At 38.2% G+C, this 20510-nt stretch overlaps 1 protein-coding gene across 11 annotated transcripts in view; it reads right to left on the bottom strand.

Moving 5' to 3' along the window:
• LOC129729934 (uncharacterized) overlaps positions 1 to 19776 on the bottom strand; it is an 83989-nt gene extending 64213 nt beyond the window's left edge. For 2 of the 11 annotated variants that reach the window (XM_055688863.1, XM_055688862.1), the window contains exon 1: positions 13016 to 14063. In XM_055688863.1, the coding sequence (XP_055544838.1) occupies positions 13016 to 13091 (76 nt within the window). In that variant the 5' untranslated portion in view covers positions 13092 to 14063. Of the gene's footprint in view, positions 1 to 13015; positions 14064 to 18902; positions 19081 to 19245; positions 19341 to 19561 lie in introns of those variants that run through there. The other 9 variants (XM_055688855.1, XM_055688853.1, XM_055688858.1 and 6 more) reach the window with 9 other exon arrangements.
• Between the last annotated feature and the right edge of the window lie 734 nt (positions 19777 to 20510).

Here is a 20510-nt window from a genome sequence, read left to right as displayed (position 1 = left end):
ACGCAGCCAACGTTTGGTTGAATACTGCACGTTATTTGAAATGACGGTTGATCGTAAGTGTATTTATAATTATCGGAACGGTCTATAGATAGACAATGAAGACTAAATTTATGTATGCTAGCTTTTTTACGTGACCACTAAAATATTACCACATGCCGCATTTTGTTAGATGCACGGCTTCTTTTCCAATCGTTTGTTGTAAGAATTGAAAAAAGTCCGTTGGAAATTGACTGAGTTTTAAACATTTGAAAGTGGACAATTTTGTGACGCTCTCGATGTTTTCGGGTTTAGTTTGCATCCTTATGTCACCGTCTTGTAATGACCATATCTAGACAGAATAGTTGGTTTTGACTACTTTTTTCTACAGAATGTTGCATTTTTAATACACTTCGAAGTTGGCATATCATATGACAGCTTAAATCAATACGTGACTTCGCTTCACGCACTTTTAGTGTTCGAAATATGTGTAAAGAAGGAGATCATATCCGTCAGATATAGTTCATCAAATAATCATAAACTTATTTTTTTGCTTGAAAAATACAATGTTTTTTCTTTCTTTTTCAGTAATATTGAATAAAAACTTTAAATAATTAAATATTGAGAATAAATTTTCTCATCGATCTCGTGATCCTGATGAACAATAACAGATATACGCGAATCAAACGTGACCAATTTTTCACATTCTACTGTTAATTAGAAGATTTATATTAGCACTTTCTGTACATCGTTTTGGCAGCTTTTTACGAAAATTAAGATTGCAACCATTATGCAAAAACTCTAACCATGTGGTAACATCCGTTTATAAGATAACAACAGAATCTTAAACCGATAACCTTGTTTAAAAACATAGTAACGAATCTACACTAATTTCCTATGATAATTTGTGCTAATATCACTAACCGTACGTGATCTACTGGTCCCTGAACTAGAGTAGAAATAATTTGCGCAAGCTTTGTTGATGTGTCTGAACAGAGGTGCTCCTCTTGCTTGAGCTTTCGGCACTCAAGATGAGAACAGCAAACAAGCGTGTACCGGCGAGGCTACTACCGTCGCTCGCTAGTAAGCGTATCTTATCTTGGAACGTAAATTGCACTCGTTGAACAATGTATAGGAGTGCGCAATGCGACGAGAGTAACAGCCCAATCACTAGAGTTATGGTAATTTAATTTCTCCAACCCATCTGCTTAGCGGGGGCCTAGTGTGGTTGGTAACGTCTCCGCCAACCACGCTCGACGCCTGGGTTCGAATCCCACCGCCGACATAGGTGTCGATGGTTGTGAGGTGGCGTGATCCACTCACAACCAACCCAACTGGTCTAGATTCAATCCTAGCCGACACCGGGAGATTTTCTGAGGCGAAAAATCTCTGGGATCACGCCTTCCATCGCATGAGGAAGTAAAGCCGTTGGCGCCGGTCCGTTAATAAACGGGTCGTGAGTTAGGGTCCTGGGTGTGGAGTCGCCTCCCTGGGCGTCGGTGATTGGCCACAACAGTGGCGGAACTAGACCGACGGAAAATAAGCGAGAATAAAAAAAAAAAAAAAAAAAAAACCCATCTGCTTGGCTCAGTGATATAAATTGAATATAAAAAATATGAATGAGTTTTATTCTACACCCGTTCCAGAAACATAATTCATTTCGTATATAGGCAGAATAAATTCAAACTTCCAATTTTTGGTTCTTCTCTAATCAATTAAAAAATAGGTGTAATGGTTTTTCGGTCATAAAAGACCTAATAATTGAATCATTATCTACTTCTATTAGCCGTAATGATACTGCTATCTACTCTAGTGAATTAACAGTATGTATGTATCAAGTTCGAAAGTATACGTTGCAAAATACCGTAAATTGATAATGTTATCAGTCGTTCATAAGCGGTCAATTTAAAAAAATCGACAATAATGTCAAATCCCACGCATTCAACAATAGCCAGCTAATTGTTATTCATTTTCTATAACGAAGTGCTTTTCTTAATTTCGATAGAAAAATAAAAACAGTACATCGAAGAATGCCAGTAGACATCGGAGTCGAAAATAAATGACACAGCGAACAATCCGTACGCGCACTAGCCGACGGTGGCCCGTTTCTCAACCGACATTTGTTCTAAAAATATTCTCTCTTTTATACAGCCAGCACCATTCAGTCATTCACCCGATGGCTGACAACGGTGTCTTTTGGGTGGAAGTGGGCCGTCATCTGCACATAGGAACAGATCAACCTGTCCATGAACTGTTCCCTTTTACCTGAGAGACGACGATAGGTTTCTGAAGTTTCCAGGTAAAATTATTACTATACGCTGTCAACGGAAATAGAGTGCATTTTTCTATCAGCACATCCTGTGTGCCTATTTACGACGTTCGAACTGTTTCCGAAGTCGTTACTTCGTCGCATCAAGCCTCGGCGCCTAATCAGATTCAATCCACAGGTTCAACGCATAAACTTGTTATCGAACGGTACAACCGAATGAACTTCCTTTAAAACGGGTAAATGAGGCGCAACGACTGCCGAACGGAAAAGTGTACTATATTTTCCCAGTCATCCATCCTAGCGCTCGCAAGTTTCACGTACCATCATCGGTGAAAGACTTTACAGGTCAAAACTGTTGCGTAAGATAGTCCTAGCAGGTGCAATAGTGTTGGTCTGGGGTGGGTGATACAATACCATCCACGGTAGTCGGTGTGCTTTTGTAAACAGCTCTTGCACTCTGCACTTTGGTTCTCTCCATGCTTCTCTGTCTGCCAACCAGCGATGTGTAGAATTTTCCCCCGGTGCAAATGTGAACCCTGTCCTGTTGCCAAATGAGGCACTCCGGAGAGCTGAAAGGGATAAAATTGCACAAAGCCGGACTCAAATCCGCTTTGGGTTTAAAAATAGCAGATCCCAAAACGGAAGCTATTTAATCCGGAAGGAAACCCCGGAATGCAATCACACTCGGTAGAAAGTAAGTGCATTCGACATTAGATCTCTACAGATGGCGGGTGCGGAAAATGCTCCCGTTGCCCAGGTTTCTATGGTTAGAGATTCTAAAATGCATGATTTGCATTTTCCGGCATCGAATTAAATAAACGATCCCGACTGATAAAAGGATCCTGAAGTAAATTTTTTTAAGCCACATATCACATTTTTAAGAAGTTTTTCATTTTGCGCATGTCAAAATTACGACTTTTTCAGCATTTTCGGGACCGTAGAAGTGAGTGACAGCTGGGACTAACTTATAGCGAACTAATGATTGATGGGAAAAGTCGTAGTTTAAAAACAGCTGACAGTAGGTTCGAGTTTGAAAATATTTGTAAAATTTTTCATTTACGGTTTGTAAACAAGTTATGAGCCACTTTTTTGGAGTAATAAAATTGAAACACAAGTCAAAGAACTGATGAAACAGTCATTCAGTTACCAGATACAGTAATTCATCAAGCTAAATAGTGGCAGCATTTTTGATAGACTAACAATTGCCTCAAAAAACTACCCAATTGCGTTTCTGTTTTATATAAATTTGTTGTGGATTGTTAAGTTAACTTGTGGATAAAATTTTACTAAGTATTTTACTCGACAGTGAAATAACCACAACAAGCGAACTTTCTAAACAGAATGCGAGGCGTCACATCAAGTGTCTTCAAGAGAAATTGAGTATTCAGACATCAGACCGAAAAGTTTTCCTAGTGACCTTTAGCGTGCATTAGTCCACCCTCACGTCATTTACTCTTGCAATGCTATCGCAAGTGCATCCGAACCAATTCTTAACCACTGTAAACACAGTGTCAAGTTTATTTCTCGCTTGAATAAACAAAGTGCTTCAGAGTGACCTCTGTTTATCTGAGTTTATTGTACAACATTCGGTTGTCGTTTAAAACTACGACCATTCGGTTCATTGCTCAAGGTTATTCTAAATACTGAACACCATTACAAAAACACATTCAGTGATCACTTTCCGCTGTACAATCAAATACTGTGGAAATATTAATCGTTTTATTTGCAGCTTTCAGGTTATAAAAATAATCACCCGCTCCGTGTTCGAGGCTCTGGCTGCCTCTGGCGTTCCTATCCATCCCAAGTGGGCACAAATCCCTCCGGTCGATACTGATTGGACTCTCGCTCTGAAAATCGGCTGCACTTCCCGACATGCCAATCACTGTCCTTGGGCGGGAAGGTAGCAACGACTAGCGAGGCGACTAGATAGTTAGCTATGTGAGTCGCAAAAAAATGAAGAGAATACACGGTAAGCCCACGAGTAAAAACGTCGATAACGTTCAATAAAGCATGCACATATCAATGGCATCTTACGGGTTGGAGAGCTTTAAGGTTATTGCCAAAGCCACCGCCCGAACCAGGCCCAATCCGGTATTAACCGGGGCGGTGGAGATATTTTTTCCGTTTTCACCCATTTTTTCCGTTTTGTGCTCGAAGCGCGCAACGTGCGGTTTGGCGAATTACCGATTCATTCCGACGTGAACCGGCTGGTGGATTGGAAAATGAGGCCTACCGGCATATGAAGGCGGGGTCATTTGTTTGGCAGGTTAAAATGTTGTTACTAAATCGCAGATTAGTCACATTATGCCACGTTTAAATCATGGTCGGACTATGATATAGTAAGATTGGACACTTCTTTCAACTATTATGAAATTCGTTAGTCGTCAACAAACCTAGTCCAATTGGGAAATGAGCATAGAAATTAAAATATACTGTTACGTGCTCAACTATGTTCTCGCGATTATTTTAATAACACTGTTAGTGTATCATGAAAAATTGTTACAAATCAATGGTTCATCATTCGATTATATTAAACAACACTGACGTGATCACAACAAATACACTGAACAATACATGCTTCCTTCTTTTTGAGTCGTTTTTATTAATCTATTTTTCATCACCCTTCTCAAACAATTGACGAAAAAGGCACCCAGCGTCTCTTGGTTTCAAATCTTTAGCAAACCAAGCTTTGCTTTGCTTTTGGATCTTTTTCAAAGCCTGCAATTGTTTAAGAATGGTTTGGCGGGTAACTCCTAATATTGAAACTAGCTCAGGTGTAGGGCACTAAATATTCATGTAGTTTTGCTGATGGGAGGAAATGCGTCATTTACAGGACTTAGTATGTAAGTATAAACAGCAGCTCCATAAACGTCCGGTTGATCGGATGCCGAACATCATATATTTTCGAAAAATCATTATTTTTGAAAAATCAGGGTGTCGAAAAAGTTTTCAAAATTAAATTCCCTGAGTTTTCCTGAAATATATCCTTAATTTCGCTGATATTTTTCAGTTTTCAGAACAAAAAAATGCAACGTGAATAAACGTTGGAAAGCCGTTAAAAAAAGAATCGCGTTTTGGTAGGAAAATTTTCCCTGATTGTTTTTCAGTTTTTCTTGATATTCCCCGATTTTTCTGATCGAAAATGGAATTCCCTGACATTCCCTAATTTCCAGGTTTCGCCACCCAATGTACATGTACTTTTTTTTTAACAAAAGATCACCCAGAGTTCAGAATGCCTTAGAAATGCATGAAACGCCGTGTTGTTTTTTATTCTATCGTTCAAAGAGTGATACTTTTTAAACAAATTCTGCTTAACCCCAACCTATTGAAAAACCGGAGAGAAACAATTCTCTTTTCCGATTGTTCTACTTTTTTTTTGTTTTTAATTTCTTGGCTTTGTCCCTATCAAGTATAGTACCAAGAAAGGAAAGCATTACGTTACTTTTATGTTGCCTTCTTGTTTCGCTGCCATGAATCCGCCTTCGTTTCCCATGGGAAACAAGGTGTCTAGTGTCAGCACTTTATTCTGGCGAAGAAGAGTCGGGAAAATTGACTATTTCAGGCTATGCAACGGAAGGTTACAATGAATGTCTGTCTGTGGGAATGAAATTTGGTGGCTATATCTGGTTCTGAGAAAGTAGTGATTGAGTTAGAATTTGCACTCTGCTGTTTGTGTCATACCGCACAGTGGTACCAGAAAAGCCTCAAAGAATGGCAATAAGTTTTAATTTGGAAATCCGCCTCTAGGGACGCTTCCAGATCTAACTTTTTAGTATGTATTGGTCCCCGTGGTTTTGTGGTTAGCGATGTCGATCGGCTAGCTCTCCCACAAGGTTGTGATATCGGGTTCGATTCCCGATCGAGTCGAGGATCTGGAAATTTTCTCGACTCAGCACTGGGGCACGGTGTATCGTTGTACTTATCCTACACATGCAAAATGTGCCAAAAACAATATCGATAACGAATTCTCTTAAATAATCTAGTTGATCGAGACCGCTATTAGCCCCAAGGCTCAGCGTGCGATATTGTTTTTTATATTGCACTTAAGAAAATTGTGCCTCCAGCAAAGCTGTAGATAGTTCTGCACTAAAAAGGTTTTGCTTAAAACTGTATTCTTCCAACTATTCTAGTTCTGGAAATACACCGTTTCGTATCAGACCAGTCCCTTAAATTCGCTTTTTAAAATATCTAAACAACAAGGCAACAATAGTCAGCATATATTTTCACATGATCGAAACACACAACTATGTAGAAGACCAAAAAAATAGCTTCTATAAAGACCCACTGCAGCTACAGATATTCAAAAAATCGAATTTTATGGACTAGTCTGATATAAAACAGTGCTCACTATTTCCGAAGCTACAAAAACGAGATCGAAATTATTTTGACCTACAAAAAAAAAATCACAGACAAACAGACGTGCCCCTCGATGCAGATTTCATCGACCAGAAAAATAACGATAATTTTGCCGCTAATGTCGCTATAAGCAGCGTACACATTCATTATCAAAGACAAAAACCATCAGTAATGCCGCTTGTGTTAATTTAAGTAAGCGTGCACACCCATAACAAAGGCAAAAACCGTTTTACGAAAATAAGTTAGTAGGCAATAAGCTCACATGGTGGCGTATGAGTGTAACGTTTCTAATAAGGACGAATATTTTTCAAGATAATTGTTCGAAAAGGCCTTAGTGTCTTCAGTAAAGTTGTTCCATTCATTATTCTCCATGTTACAGTTTTGTGATTAATCTACCTAAACGTGAGGAACAAAATTTCCTTTTTTCGTTTTTGCATACAAAAATTCTCAAAAAAAATATTGATTTGGAGCCGCAGTGTTTGTAGCAGAGTTGTTTCATTAATTAATCTTCATTTTATAGAAGTTTGTGGAGTTTTGTGAAACAACTTTGTCGAGACCACTATGCTTTTATTTGCCAATTTAAATTTACTAATATGGAGTTTTTCTATAGAATGCCTCCTAAAAAAGTTTTTTACATATAATTTTTTATAGTGATTTGAATTTTTTTTATATGTTCCACAATGTTGTTTACTATAAAAAAACCCATAAGTTCACCGGAGAAAGTTTTGCTTTCCTAAATATGTTTAGTTATTCAAGATTTTTATTACAATAATGCACTAAGTAGCTTACAGATATCTACATAGAGATAATGCAAGAGACAGCGAGAGACAAATGCCTATATCTGGATTGAATGATGTTTGACTTATGATTTATAATAGAGATGATTTTGTCTGCACGTATTTGCAGATTTTGACAAAGATGAGCTGGTTTTAGGTACCAGTCAGAAATGGCGTGGGTTCGAATCCCACCGCTGTCACCAGAATGTAGGGGGCGCTCCGGACCCCTACCGAGAACTTGAGATGTTTCCGGTAAGAAAAGTAGAACAGAAAGTTTCTCGTACGTTCGGTCAGAAGGAACAACCGGAATTACCTTTTACGATTCAATTATATTTCACATAAGAACTTAATGCTAGCCCCAGAGTCTATCCGCGAGAGACAATCTCCCCTCGCGAATTCACTACCTATCTCCTTTATCTTACTGGCCTTCATCGGCCTGTCTCTGCTTTAGTACAATAACGTATTCGTCCAACTTATCCTGAACTCCGAGCGGCGGTTCTTACGCTCCATTACTTTGCTTTGTTCATAAACAAACCGCTAACTCACCGGCAAGTTACGCGGCTCACCATTCATGGCGTTTTTTTGTGTGTTCCTAGCGCAGTGCTTTGACTTTGGGGGTGTTTTTTTTGTCGTTTAATACACTTGCGGTTATTTTCGCTTATCGCTTACCTGTGGTTTAAGTATCACTAAAGTCAAAGCGTAGGGCTTTGACTTCCGATGTAAGCGAGTTCGTTGTCTAAAGCCATGTGCTAGTTGAAGTTTATCTTGGGAATAATGGAAAGAATCCGGCAACCGACCGGCGTCTTTCTGGATCCTTATGCATCATCCAAAGCGATAGGACCCTATTGGAACCGCGCAGGGAACCGTTGCAGTTTCTTATAAAACTGTGATACAACTAAGCCGAACAAAACGAATTTTGATATGCAAAAATGAGAAAAGTAACCTCCGTCTCTTACATTTATGTGGATTAATCACAAAATTGCAACTTCTATAACACAGAGAATAATTAAGGAAACAACTTTGCTGAAGACACTACGGCTCTTAAATCATTTTTTTGGTTCAAAATAATTTCGATAACCTTTTTGCAGCTTTGGAAACAGTGTGCGGTGTATCTCGAAAACAAGGTAATTCAGAAGAAAAAAACCTCCAGCAAAGTTTTTTGTGACAGCATTATCTACAACTTTGACGAGGATACCATTTCTCTAAAGTGTAAAGTGCTAGATATTGCAGCGTCATGGCGGCGGAGTTCCGAGCTAAAACTTGTTATTTTCTGAAGTTTTTTAAATATTAAAATCTATTGAAGATAGTACGTCAATGAATCCAGTATTTGGAGAGTAGATGAAAAAAGATCACACTATTGAGCTCCCGTACCACTGTGCAACGGTTTACCTAAACTACACGTGGGTTTCACGGTAAGCGTTATCACTAAAGATAGCAGGAAAACATTTTATCTTCTACGTTGTTCTCTCCTGTTATCTCTTTTCAATAATCTCTCGCACTCATATCCCTACTGCAACGCAACCCGTATTGAGAGCGAGTAACGTAAGCGCGCTAAATCACTGTTTTCTAATCCCATTTTGCTACACAATAGCCGTTGATTTAGGTTAGTTTCTATCAACCTGCCTCTTTCATCAGTATTCTCAAAATTCGTATTTTGTTGTGTTTAACGAAACAATTTTTTAACATATTTTTTGTGCTTTAACAACTCAGTTTTTTGGGAAATTGATTTTTATATGTAAAAAATAAAACAATATATGATTATTTCCTTTTGGCCCATAATTTCGCCAGAAGTTTATTTTAACGTACAATTACGCCTTACGGCAACTTATACATGGGTTCAAAACTCTTCAAACAACTTCAGTGTTCAAAACTCGGTCGGTTTTCAAGCGATTTCCTTCATTTTTACCGCAATCGATTGAAAAATCATCTGAGAATTTGATGGAACTTTTTTCAAGCAGCAACACGATGCAATGTGTAATATGAGTACAATGAAATGTAAAATCTCTTTCAGTTTTAAGAATAAGATATAATGAGCTAACATAAAAAGGTGTAGTCTCATAAATCATCACGAACTGAATGCGAGCTCATGGTCCACTCTTTTTATGTTAGCTTATTCTACCAGATTCTTAAAATAAAAGAGATTCTACGTTTCATTGTACGAAAATTTAATCCATGTCGTGTTGGAAAAAAAATCATAAATTGTATCGTGTTGTTGCTTGGAAGAAGTACTATCAAAACTCTCGTGCAGGATGGCAGCAGATTGCAGATGCGCAACATTCTCAGTCCCGCAAGCGTATTTACGCTGTTGCATGTTGCATCCTGCGGCTTCAGCTGAGGGAAAACAATATTCGTGCACTGGTGCCGGTAGAAGTACGAGACTTCGAACCAAAAAGCTTATCTTTAGTTATATTTCAGTGCAACGGAGCACCAAATCTAATTCTGTGCTAACGTGGAAATATTACAGTACTTCCAATGGACGATCAACACCGCTGCCGGTGGACAATCAATATTGCTGAAAAATTCTTTCAGCTCAAAACACAGGTACTTTCAAGTAACATAATTTGTCAAAGAAAAGAGTTTGAATTGAATTTCGTTCTTCTGCTCTTGACGTAGGATTACGTCTTACGGCAACATATATAGGGGTACAAATTGAAAAAAAAACCAAAAAAAAACGAAAACAAAGAAAGCGTCACGAAAACTGTCCGCTTTCGAATGCGTGAAACTCAGTCAGTTTCCAAAGGATTTTCTTTATTCTTACAGCAATCCCTTGGAAAAATAGCTATACGTTCATCAATATGCAAAAAATTGTGGTTTGTGATGCTTACTATTGAAAAATGTGAAGCCTTTTTGAACCAGCAGAGCAGCAGCTAATTCCAGCGCAGCAAGGCTGAGCAAGCGACTTATTCGATCGCAGCGTTCTACACGAACCAACCTGCGGTCCGCAGCACTATAAAGCATCGCAAAACATGCCCGGACATGTTACTAATTTTGTCCGGATTTATCGTGTCGCGTTCCTTTTCAGCCTTTCTTGCCACTACTATTAGCAGTGAGTGTGCCGGTAGCGTGTATTATTATTGTTATACCCACACGGTAACGAAATTGTCGAAGTGGCAGCTGCTTTACTCTCGCGCGCATATCTTTTCATCTACTTTTATTTGGATTCACTCGAACACGAATGTGTGAACTAACGTTAGACATCAATCCAAAAAAAAAAATGTCAGCGAATCCATACGAGAGGGACGGGAGGTTTTTTGAAAGTTTGACGAGGTTTTTTTACAAGCATTTTTAATTTAAAACGCAGATTCAAAGTTCTTTTTGACTCGATTTTTTTTTAAAAAAAAGTAACTCGAATGATACAAATCCGTTCAAAATGATGCCAAAACAAATTTCAATCAAAACTTTGAGAACAAAATTATTTTATACATTCTGCTTTTGATTTCTTAAAAAAAATTAGATGAGCATTTTTCATAACTATAAGTAAAATTAAAATGACTATCACGTGAAGGTTTCTACACTTGTTCATATTTATTAAGATAACTGATGAATAGAGTTCAATTTACGCAGTATTCTCAGCAAAACAGCATGTAAAAACATTATCTCATAGTTGCAACCACTCTCAATTGCTACAAACTTTATACCTGGAAATTCTTATATTTGTAAAAAAAATATTGTTTTCAAAACAATACAAATACGTAATTGCTTGTTTGAAAGAAGACTAATATTCCCATGGCAGTTTTATTATAAGAAGAACTTGAAAAGGCCAAAAGGAAAAAATCATATCGAAATCTCGTTCCTCTCGTCAATATTGCATTGCGACACAATTACAATTTCCTAAAAGATAATATTACTTTTGTCAGTTGTAATATAATAACCCATTTTGTCAAGAGGAAGGAGTCGTAAGAAAAACTCGTTCCACCAATATCCCATGTTAAGGTCTTTTGACAAGCCTACTAAGATTTGAACCCATAACCACCCGTTTACCAAAGTGGTCTCTGTAACCTTGCGGCTACGGAGTTTCCCTGACCAACAAAGTTCTACTAGCATCGGATTAGTCACAATTTATCAACTTTACTGGAATCTGATTGGAAAAATTTTTCAAGAACTTTATTCTTGTCAAACATGTACGCATTATGATTGATAAGTAATCGGAATGACAAATTTGAACTGATTTTTTTTTCGAAATGTGAAACGTACAATATATTCTATTTTATAATTTTTGTATCTGATGTGTTGAAAAATGGTCTTTTTTCGATATTGTGAAGCGAACGTTGGCTTTGACCAAAAAACCACGAATGACCAGGGTTGATTAAAATAGTAGGGGTCTAATAATTAATCAAAATATGACCACGGAGTTTAGTAACGGCTCCTTAGAAACAAGAGCGTAAATAATAAATATATGATAAACTTCGTGGTGAATCAAAACTTCTAAATATTCGACACGATACGAGAGAAAACGAGAAAAAGGTGATAATCAATGCTTGTTTGGGTAGCGCGGAGATCACACCTTTGGAATGCTTCTGTTATTTCGGAATAGAACAACTCAAATGTTTGGTGCCAGATTCACAGCAGACGAACATTAGAAGGACTTACACTGAGAGAAAGCGTAATAACCCTGTCGATTAGCGATTGTTTAGAATCTCGTGAAGATAAAGAAAATCTTGTTCAACAGACAAGTTCGACGAAACAAATAAAAACTGGTCTCATTCCAACGAGCGAGGCTGACCAGTTCAGAATCGCAGTGAAGAATAGCGCATACTTATTAGTCTTGCAATCAAGCGTCACCACTAGCAGAAACCAGAACAGCTTATCGATTGGAGATATAGTTTTGCTTTTATCAACCGTGCAACCCGAGACTCCCCTCTGTTATTATTCATTGCGGTGCTATTCGCACGTCCGCAGCGGGCACCGTGAGTCGTTACCGATTCCGAGTTGATCGATTGTATATTCCAATCAATTTCTCCTAATTACCCTTGATACGAAAATAAACCAACGATCGTATGCTGATTTGCTCCATCGAAGCATTAGCGCATTTTAACATAACGTCGCATAACGTCGAACGATTTGTCTCACCTGCCAGCAACCAGCTTTCAGTCAGGTTGACTATTAAGCCACTTTTTATATGATTGTGAATAGTTCATCATTAGAGTCCTGATGGATAGCTTGGACAACCGGACTAAATAAACCAACTTTTTTCGAAATTCGAAAGCAGAAAAACTTAGTGCCATTAAACTTCTAGCTTCTAATTTCTCTGCGTTGAAAGTAATTGATTAGGAAAGGTGCAAATTTGAGTACGGTGGTTGTTGAATGGTTATGACCTGCAATGATGGGATGAATGTGGGTGGCGTTACTTGGCAGGTAGTGTTTGAAGTGATTAGCCTTACAGCAACTACTGAAATGATTTTCGTCAGTTCTCTAGCAATGAAATGTCAAGTTAACTTGGGTAATTGTTTCATCGCGACATCTGTCGAGGTGTGGACGTACTACATTGCAACCCGTTGGATTTGAGCTGTAGAAATTAATCGTTAATGCATATTCAATCGCGGCTTTTTTTCTATAGACCGAAGGCCAGTAGCAGCTGTAATAAAACTTGAGAAAAATGTGGGTCTGTACATATAGAAAAAAAGGGTAAAGAATGTACCTGTTTGTGCATTTACTAGTGATGCCAAGAATAGCACGAGTAGTGGCGAATATCGCGAAATCAATTTGCACTCCATCCTGGCGATTATCGACCCGATTTCATAAAAAAAAGATGAACGGTCCGTCGTCTGACGTCTGAATTCAGGAGCAATTAAATCACTCGCTGCTGGTGTACGAAACCAGGGACCAGCTTTGGCTGACGCTGGTGATTCTGGACTCTACTGCTGGCACTGCTCCACACGACGGTCTAGGAATGATCCACTTTGCTGCTCCACTTTTCCGCGCTGCCTATTCTCTGTGCTGTGTCGCTGTTTGATTATCCTGTTCACTCACTCGCTTGCCGTTTTCGACATACAAGCTTTTCCTATAACGCCTTGCGATCTCACTCTTGCTTTCGCCGTTTTCTGTACGTTGGGACACTGATTTTCACTGTTGATAATTTTAATGGCTTAATTTATTCCTTATTCCTTACACGGATCAAGCGAACCTTCTCACACACGATGTTTAAAATTAATGCTTATATTTACAGAAATAACCGAACCGAGGAAAACACAGCTCTCGCGCTAGACTTTCTTCTGTTTTCCCGCGCCGTAATGATGATACCGTTTAGAGAAGAAAAATGAAGAATGAGAGGTTATTAATATTCGAAAAACGACACTCTTCTCGATAGTACACTTTTGCCATTCACCTTCCACCCCCTCCTGTGCTGTGTCACTTGCACTGCCGCTGTTCCTTTGTCAGTCATCAAAGATTTAAATCAGCTCTTGCTTTTCACAGTCCATCATTCGTGCACGCACAGGACAAATATCACACGGCTCCTTCACTTGGAGCCATCCATTCCAACACCACAAGCAACACTCGCTAATATCCTGAAGCTGTGACTAATTAAATTTTCCCTTCAAGTTGCTATCCATTGATTAGAAGGGTAAAAGCGGAACCAGACTAAACGTTAGAAAATCCACTCGCGGACTGAGAAAAGTTCGATCGGTTCCCTGCTGACGGCTGCTGATGGTGACACTCTCGGGCCTGTTTTACCTCGGTTTACACACCCCCGGTTGAGCGTGGTCGTGTGTTCTTTTTTCAAAGGGCACCCATTAGTGCCCCCTGTCCCCCCTTTTCCTTACGACGTGTGCCAGTGTAAGTGTGCACACAAAGTCCGAGAGAGAGAGAGAGAGAGAGAGAGAGAGAGAGAAAACAGGCGAGTGTGCTGTTTGACAAGAAAATAGTTTTACTCGCGCGATGAGGAGAAATCTAAATTCTCGGAAAATGGAAAAGCTATGCTCTGCTCGTACGCTTAGTGATGCTTCCCAGCAGTCATGTGCACGAGTGAAACGACGGGAGAGACGGAGAGCAATATTGTTCAGCAGTACTTTGAGCTTGTTTGTGTGGATTTTCTGCGCTGGAAAATGGGTGCCAGCAATTTGTTTTTTTGAAATCTCATTTGGGAAATCGATATATTCCGAAATTTTATTATTAGAAGCTTAGTAAAAATTATTGTTTTTATATTGGGATAAAGTTGTACATTGAAATATACGTGATGCATTGAAATTATTAAATTCATATGAAAAAAGTTGCTTTTCGGTGAAAAAATATAAAGAATATAAAGAAATCCGGTTTTGGTAGTGTCTGTTAATGACAGCTAGGTGTCAGCACTTGAAGTACGGATTGAATGTTAGATTGGCATTGTAGTGAATTTTATAATTTTATTGTGTGACTAAATAGTATCCAAAAAGTGCTTAGAATCTAGTGTTAAAAAATGTTGAAAACTCAGCAGGAAAATTACTTATCAGCACAATTGCTAAAAAAATAGACCAGAGGCCATATTTTTCTCGGCAAGCTGCTGGGCTTCATCCGCAGCAGCTTGTTTTTTGCATGATTTGTTGCTTTTGTGGAAATCAGCGACTAAAAGAACGAACAGAAAAAATGTTTGAACGCGTGGGTGTCTATCGAATAAAAAAATTATTTCACGTCACATGTCAGGTAATTTCTTGTAAGTGTTAATGGGATAAAATAGGCCTCTACACTTCTATTAAGTTCTTTGACACTTCATTCGTGACTATTCATTTCAATAAGTGGTTCAAAAACATTGCGTGGAATAAAACGTCCATGATGGAAAAGTCCACGATAGAAAAGTTCAAGAGAAGCTGTATTCAATAGTGAACATGTTGCCCCCAAACATACATAGTACATTACAAAGTCATGCAATAGTCACCCACTTTGGTTATATCGTATTTCACAACTTAATAAAGCTGAAAAAGGACGCTAAAAACGGTCAAAACGTTGGGGAGTTTGGATAGATTGCCGTATATATATTCAAAAGAGAATGAGAAGGGCATATTAATCAACTGTATTTATAATCACATTGAGCAATAATCATATTCGGAGCTCGAGGTGATAAAAATATAGATAACTCCTTCTTCTTTTTAAAAGTAATAACGCTTTGATGAATTTTACTACTGTTAGTTACTCCATTTTGACGCATTCGGGGACACTCTACCAATTACATTAATTATCTCATAAAATTGATTTGATGCCTATTATCACACGAATTGTTTTTTTTATATAGGGAACGTCTTCGTCAGTGGTTTATTTCGGCAGTTTTTCTGCAGCAATCTTATGCAAAAGGGGGCCGAAGAAAGCCACAGACGAAGACGTTCGATACCCTATATTTTCAAAAGTTTAGCTTTGATGAAGGACTACATCGAGAATTAGCAGAATTGTATGCTGTGAAAAATGTCCAGTGTTCAATGCACATAACTATCATTTTATTGACCGAATTTCAAGTACCAATATCTTGATAGATTGAAAGTTTAATCGAATTTGTGACTTGGTTGGCATATATTTTCAACAGTAAACTAGCCAAAAGTTGAGTTGCATTTCAATCAAATTGAGCTAATTAAACCATTTCTTGTTCGCTTTCTCTGACTGAATTTCGGCAACTTGCTGATGTCATCCCGCTTTAATGGCTCCAAGCACGATTGAGTTTTTCAATAAACATTACAAAAGCGAGCTCGTTGAAAGTTTTTCTAGGTGAATGAACAGTTTGATGAGTAACAATTTGTGTAGGCCTTCGTCAATAAAGTAGTCATGACTTATGTTTTTCAAGCTCCTTTTAATGGAAGAGGTTGTTCAAGCCCCCACAACACCTCTCACATTCGTCTTTCATTTAAAAATTCAAAATTTATTTAGAAATTGTAAAAGTGGTCCCCGTGGTTCTGTGGTTAGCGATGTCGATCGGTTAGCTCTCCCACATGGTTGTGATATCGGGTTCGATTCCCGATCAGGTCGAGGATCTTTTCGAGCTGGAAATTTTCTCGACTCAGCACTGGGGCACGGTGTATCGTTGTACTTATCCTACAACATGCAAAATGTGCCGAAAACAATATCGATAACGAATTCTCTCAACTAATCTAATTGATCGAGGCCGCCTTAGCCCCCAGGCTAGCGTGCGATATTGTTATTGTCAGAGGGTGGTATCCAAGACATGACCGCACAGTAAACGTGGGACTACGTAAATTATTGTTTATCAAACTCTACAGTTATATAATGAATGAATGAATTTTACAAACTGTAACTGGAAGCCGCTACAGATGCACAGTAGTGTGATGCTCACCATAATTCGATAATATTGTGCTTAACCAGCCACCAGTCAACGTCAGGGCAAACAGAATTTTTCCCAGTCGCATATCGACAGTATGCAACACGCAACGGTTGCCAAAACGAAAGGCCATTTTTCGAACATTGCGAAACGGAGACTAACTGTGAGAACTTGAAATAAATATAGCGCAAGTTAGAAGATAGCTATAAAATATGCAGCAGAAACAGAATGCGGGCTTGTGATTGGATAGCCGGTGCTTTTCAGTTGATTTTTAGTTATTTTTTTTTCACTGGTTTATAATTGGAAAGGTATACAAATTATTATATTAAAAGCATAGGGAACAGTTCACCAATCGATTAAGACATTTATGTGCAAGATCTGGACAGTAAAAGTAATATTGCATGCATTCAAAACGGAACATAAAATTCTACACTGAATCATCCTTTTTTCGGCTCTAAAAGCGAGCTGGTGATTGAATGCTGCGAAACTAAGCTCAAATGATTGATTTTCAGCTCAACTTCTCATCAATTTACAATTGGAAAGATATGCTAGTATATCACAAGTTTCGGACTACATTTTCCTTTCGATTAAGATAATGGCGTTTGAAATCCGTTCAGGGCTAGTAACATGATAAGCATTTTAATTTTTTCCCGCTCATGGTGACTCTAGAGCACCAAGATTTGTAATGTCCATATCTTGACAGAAAATAGTTCAATTTGGTTTCTTTTACCCACGAAATGTTGCATATATATTACACTTTCAACTTGGCAATTCAAATAACAAATCGGTTCAATGTTCGAATTATTATCAAGAAAACTATAGAAGAAAGTCTGGGTTTTACGATGAAAATATAATGTGAGTTGTCGAACAAAATTCAATAATCGATTTCATAATAAAAATAAATTTTAGGTAGATCTATTGTTTATTAAATATGACGATCCATAAAATTAACATTTTTTTTATTATTTTTCGCTTGAGCATGAGCATTTTAAGACACAGCGAGATGTTTCCAATGTAATCACCGTGATCGCTTTACGCACACCTAGACTAAGCCATCGGAATACTGTGTTTGACTTTGCGTAATGAACAAGAGAAATCGTTTTTTCATACTCCATCGAAAACCCGGGCAAATAGCTCGGGCCTTTCCCCTAGTCATGGGCCAGACGTGTCAAGAGTGGATACCTTTTTTTGCTCGTCACCTCCCAGCATTAAATCGTTCCAAGTTAAAATTCTCTTACCTCGAATTTTTCGAAGAAAAGATGGTCGCACAAAAAAATCTGCCCCGGGCCCCCAGCAGCTGAATCCGCCTCTGACTGCGGTTAAAGGATTTAGAAATATATCCCAGTGAAAAAACAGATTTTGAACCGCGTTCTAAATAACATCAAGAGTGCAAAAAATAAATAATTTCGTGAACAAATAACTATAAGTTAAACTAATCAACTAAAAAATTGAAGAATCGTGTTATTTATGGCAAAAAATCACGCAGACTCCAATTTTATCCTTATTTTTCTAGAATATGAAAAAATTAAAGATGTTTCGTGTATGCTCCAATAGATCAAGCCGTTGTTAATACAAAATTATAATAAAACTCAATATTACAAAGAGAAGAATGATATTTAAGCCTTCACATGAAATTATCATCATAGTGTTCTAGTATATACCTTATCAAATAATATCTTGAAATATCAGTATCGATTTGTTTGCTTTTAGCTGATAGGAGATATTCAGCAATCAGGCTGGTCATGATGTTCCATTAAATTTGACCGACCTTGTCGCGAAAATAAATAGGTTACCCATTCAGTACAACAATTCAAGTGCTATTTTGATTTCGATCAATCCCAAAATTCCCGCTGAGCTGGCCACCTAAGAACGCAGCACTCAGCTGTGCTGTCGTCTATCGGTCACATTTGCTATCGGTCACAGACAGATCCTCCTTCACAGGGCGGAGGAGCGTCAATAAAACAATGTGAGCGATATATGACAGAACAGCAGTTTGCTCCGTATTGAGAGGGAGAGCAGAAATACACTGAAGAACTTAAAATGGCGAACAATTATGCACTTCTTTTGCGTTATTCCCAGTTCCCGGCTAGTATGTAGTGTACACGGTGGAGTTTCTTTCGATTAGTCATCAACAATCACGATTAATGATGTAGTAGTTGCATCACATGTCTACGTAAAAATGTACCACGGACTACGGACAATCTTTGCACTACCTAGTCACTGACAGCTTAAAATTAATCACTTGCTCGAAACATTCACACAAATTCAGCTAAACACACGGTTTCCCTACCCAGTATCGATCCCAGATTTATCCCACCTGACGACGGAAGTTCTGGCAGTGTTTTTTTTATTTTGTTGACTTTCCGCACTGTATGTCACGACACGAATCTCGATTCACTCATCGCTCATGGGCAAACGAACGAAGACTGACATCTGCGTTGTCGACGAAGCGTTTTGAGACCTAGCAAACATACCAATCGCTGCGTACAGTGACGGATGACTTCTCCAATCCGGAATAATCCGGTCAAACAAGCGGAAGGTTTTCACGAGTTTTATCGTCTTCTTGAATGGCACAGGTACGAAAAACAAGAATGTGTGGATCCCAAGGAGGAGGGCATGTTCTTATCACTCACAGGTACCGCATCACACCGTTGTACTACACTTCTCAAATTATATCCGCAGTTCAACCTTAGTGCGTTTGTTGCTAAGATAAATGATCTCGCAGGTGCTGTACACAAGATAAGGCCAGGTAAAATATATATTTAGTGCACTGCATAGCAGCAGACAGCTCATCCTCAAAACACTTCACATCTTAACAAAAGAACACATTTATCCTGATTCGCTATCACAATTCTGGCTGATGGCAGTACATTCAACTTTCGTTCGACCGCAGACGATCCGGATGTCGGTCCGGTTGCACTAAACTATTCGCTAGTATTTCGAGCTTACCACAATGCTCGTTTAGGAGCAGGAATAACAATTACAGACAACGACCGAAAGAACACCAAAAACCGCCACAGAACCCATCCGTCGATTGTTCGTGCGAGCGTAAACGACTGCGATGCAATTTTTGCTTAAAACTCGATAGCAGTGGAAAATTTTCAATAAATTTTGACAGCCAGCCAAAAGCTAACAGACCGTCGCGACGCCCGATGGCACTAATACACACCAGAGTCTATGTTTAAGAGTCCCGCAAAGATGAAACCAAAGAAACCAAATCAGTGTCAAACGGGGGTACCAAGGGTACCAATCAGAGTTGCCAATAAAATTTTCAATTTAACTGGAAAAAGGCTGAAGAAAAAACTGGAAAAAACTGGATTCCAAATAAATTTGTAAAAAAGCAATAAAATGATTTTGAGAGAGCTTTTTTGTTATGGAGACTAAATCCAGTGTCATTTTCGAATACAGCAACTAACGAAATATCTCTTCGCACAAAATTACTCTTTCTAAACAGAACTGTTTTGTTTCGGGCTTACATTTTTTTAAATTATGGACTGGAAAATTTCCTCTAACAGCAGCAAAATTTAAAATTACGCAATCAATCTACCTCAAAATTAAGAAAATAGAGCTTTTTCATTTACTTTTATCTTCAACAAAAGTATTGACGCAGCATTTTCTTCCGTAACATCAGTGAGTTTAAATTTCAATTATTTCTGACTTCGCTATCTTTTGGTACTTAATTCTTCTAACAATTTTTTAACTGCTACGCCACAGAAAATAAATAGAAGATTTTTTTCACGGTGTGATAAATTTGTTTGGTTTTATCTCAACCATGTTATGCAGTCTTTAATTAGATCGTGTTTCGTGCGAGAAGATAGAATACTGAAAAAGCTGTTAGAAATTGTCAAAATAATTTATCAATCTACAAAATTTACGTTTTAAAAATACTTCCGGAAAC

This window comes from Wyeomyia smithii, chromosome 3 (assembly GCF_029784165.1).
Source record: "Wyeomyia smithii strain HCP4-BCI-WySm-NY-G18 chromosome 3, ASM2978416v1, whole genome shotgun sequence".
Taxonomy (NCBI): Eukaryota; Metazoa; Arthropoda; class Insecta; order Diptera; family Culicidae; genus Wyeomyia; species Wyeomyia smithii.
This window is presented reverse-complemented; position numbering and strand designations above follow the sequence as displayed.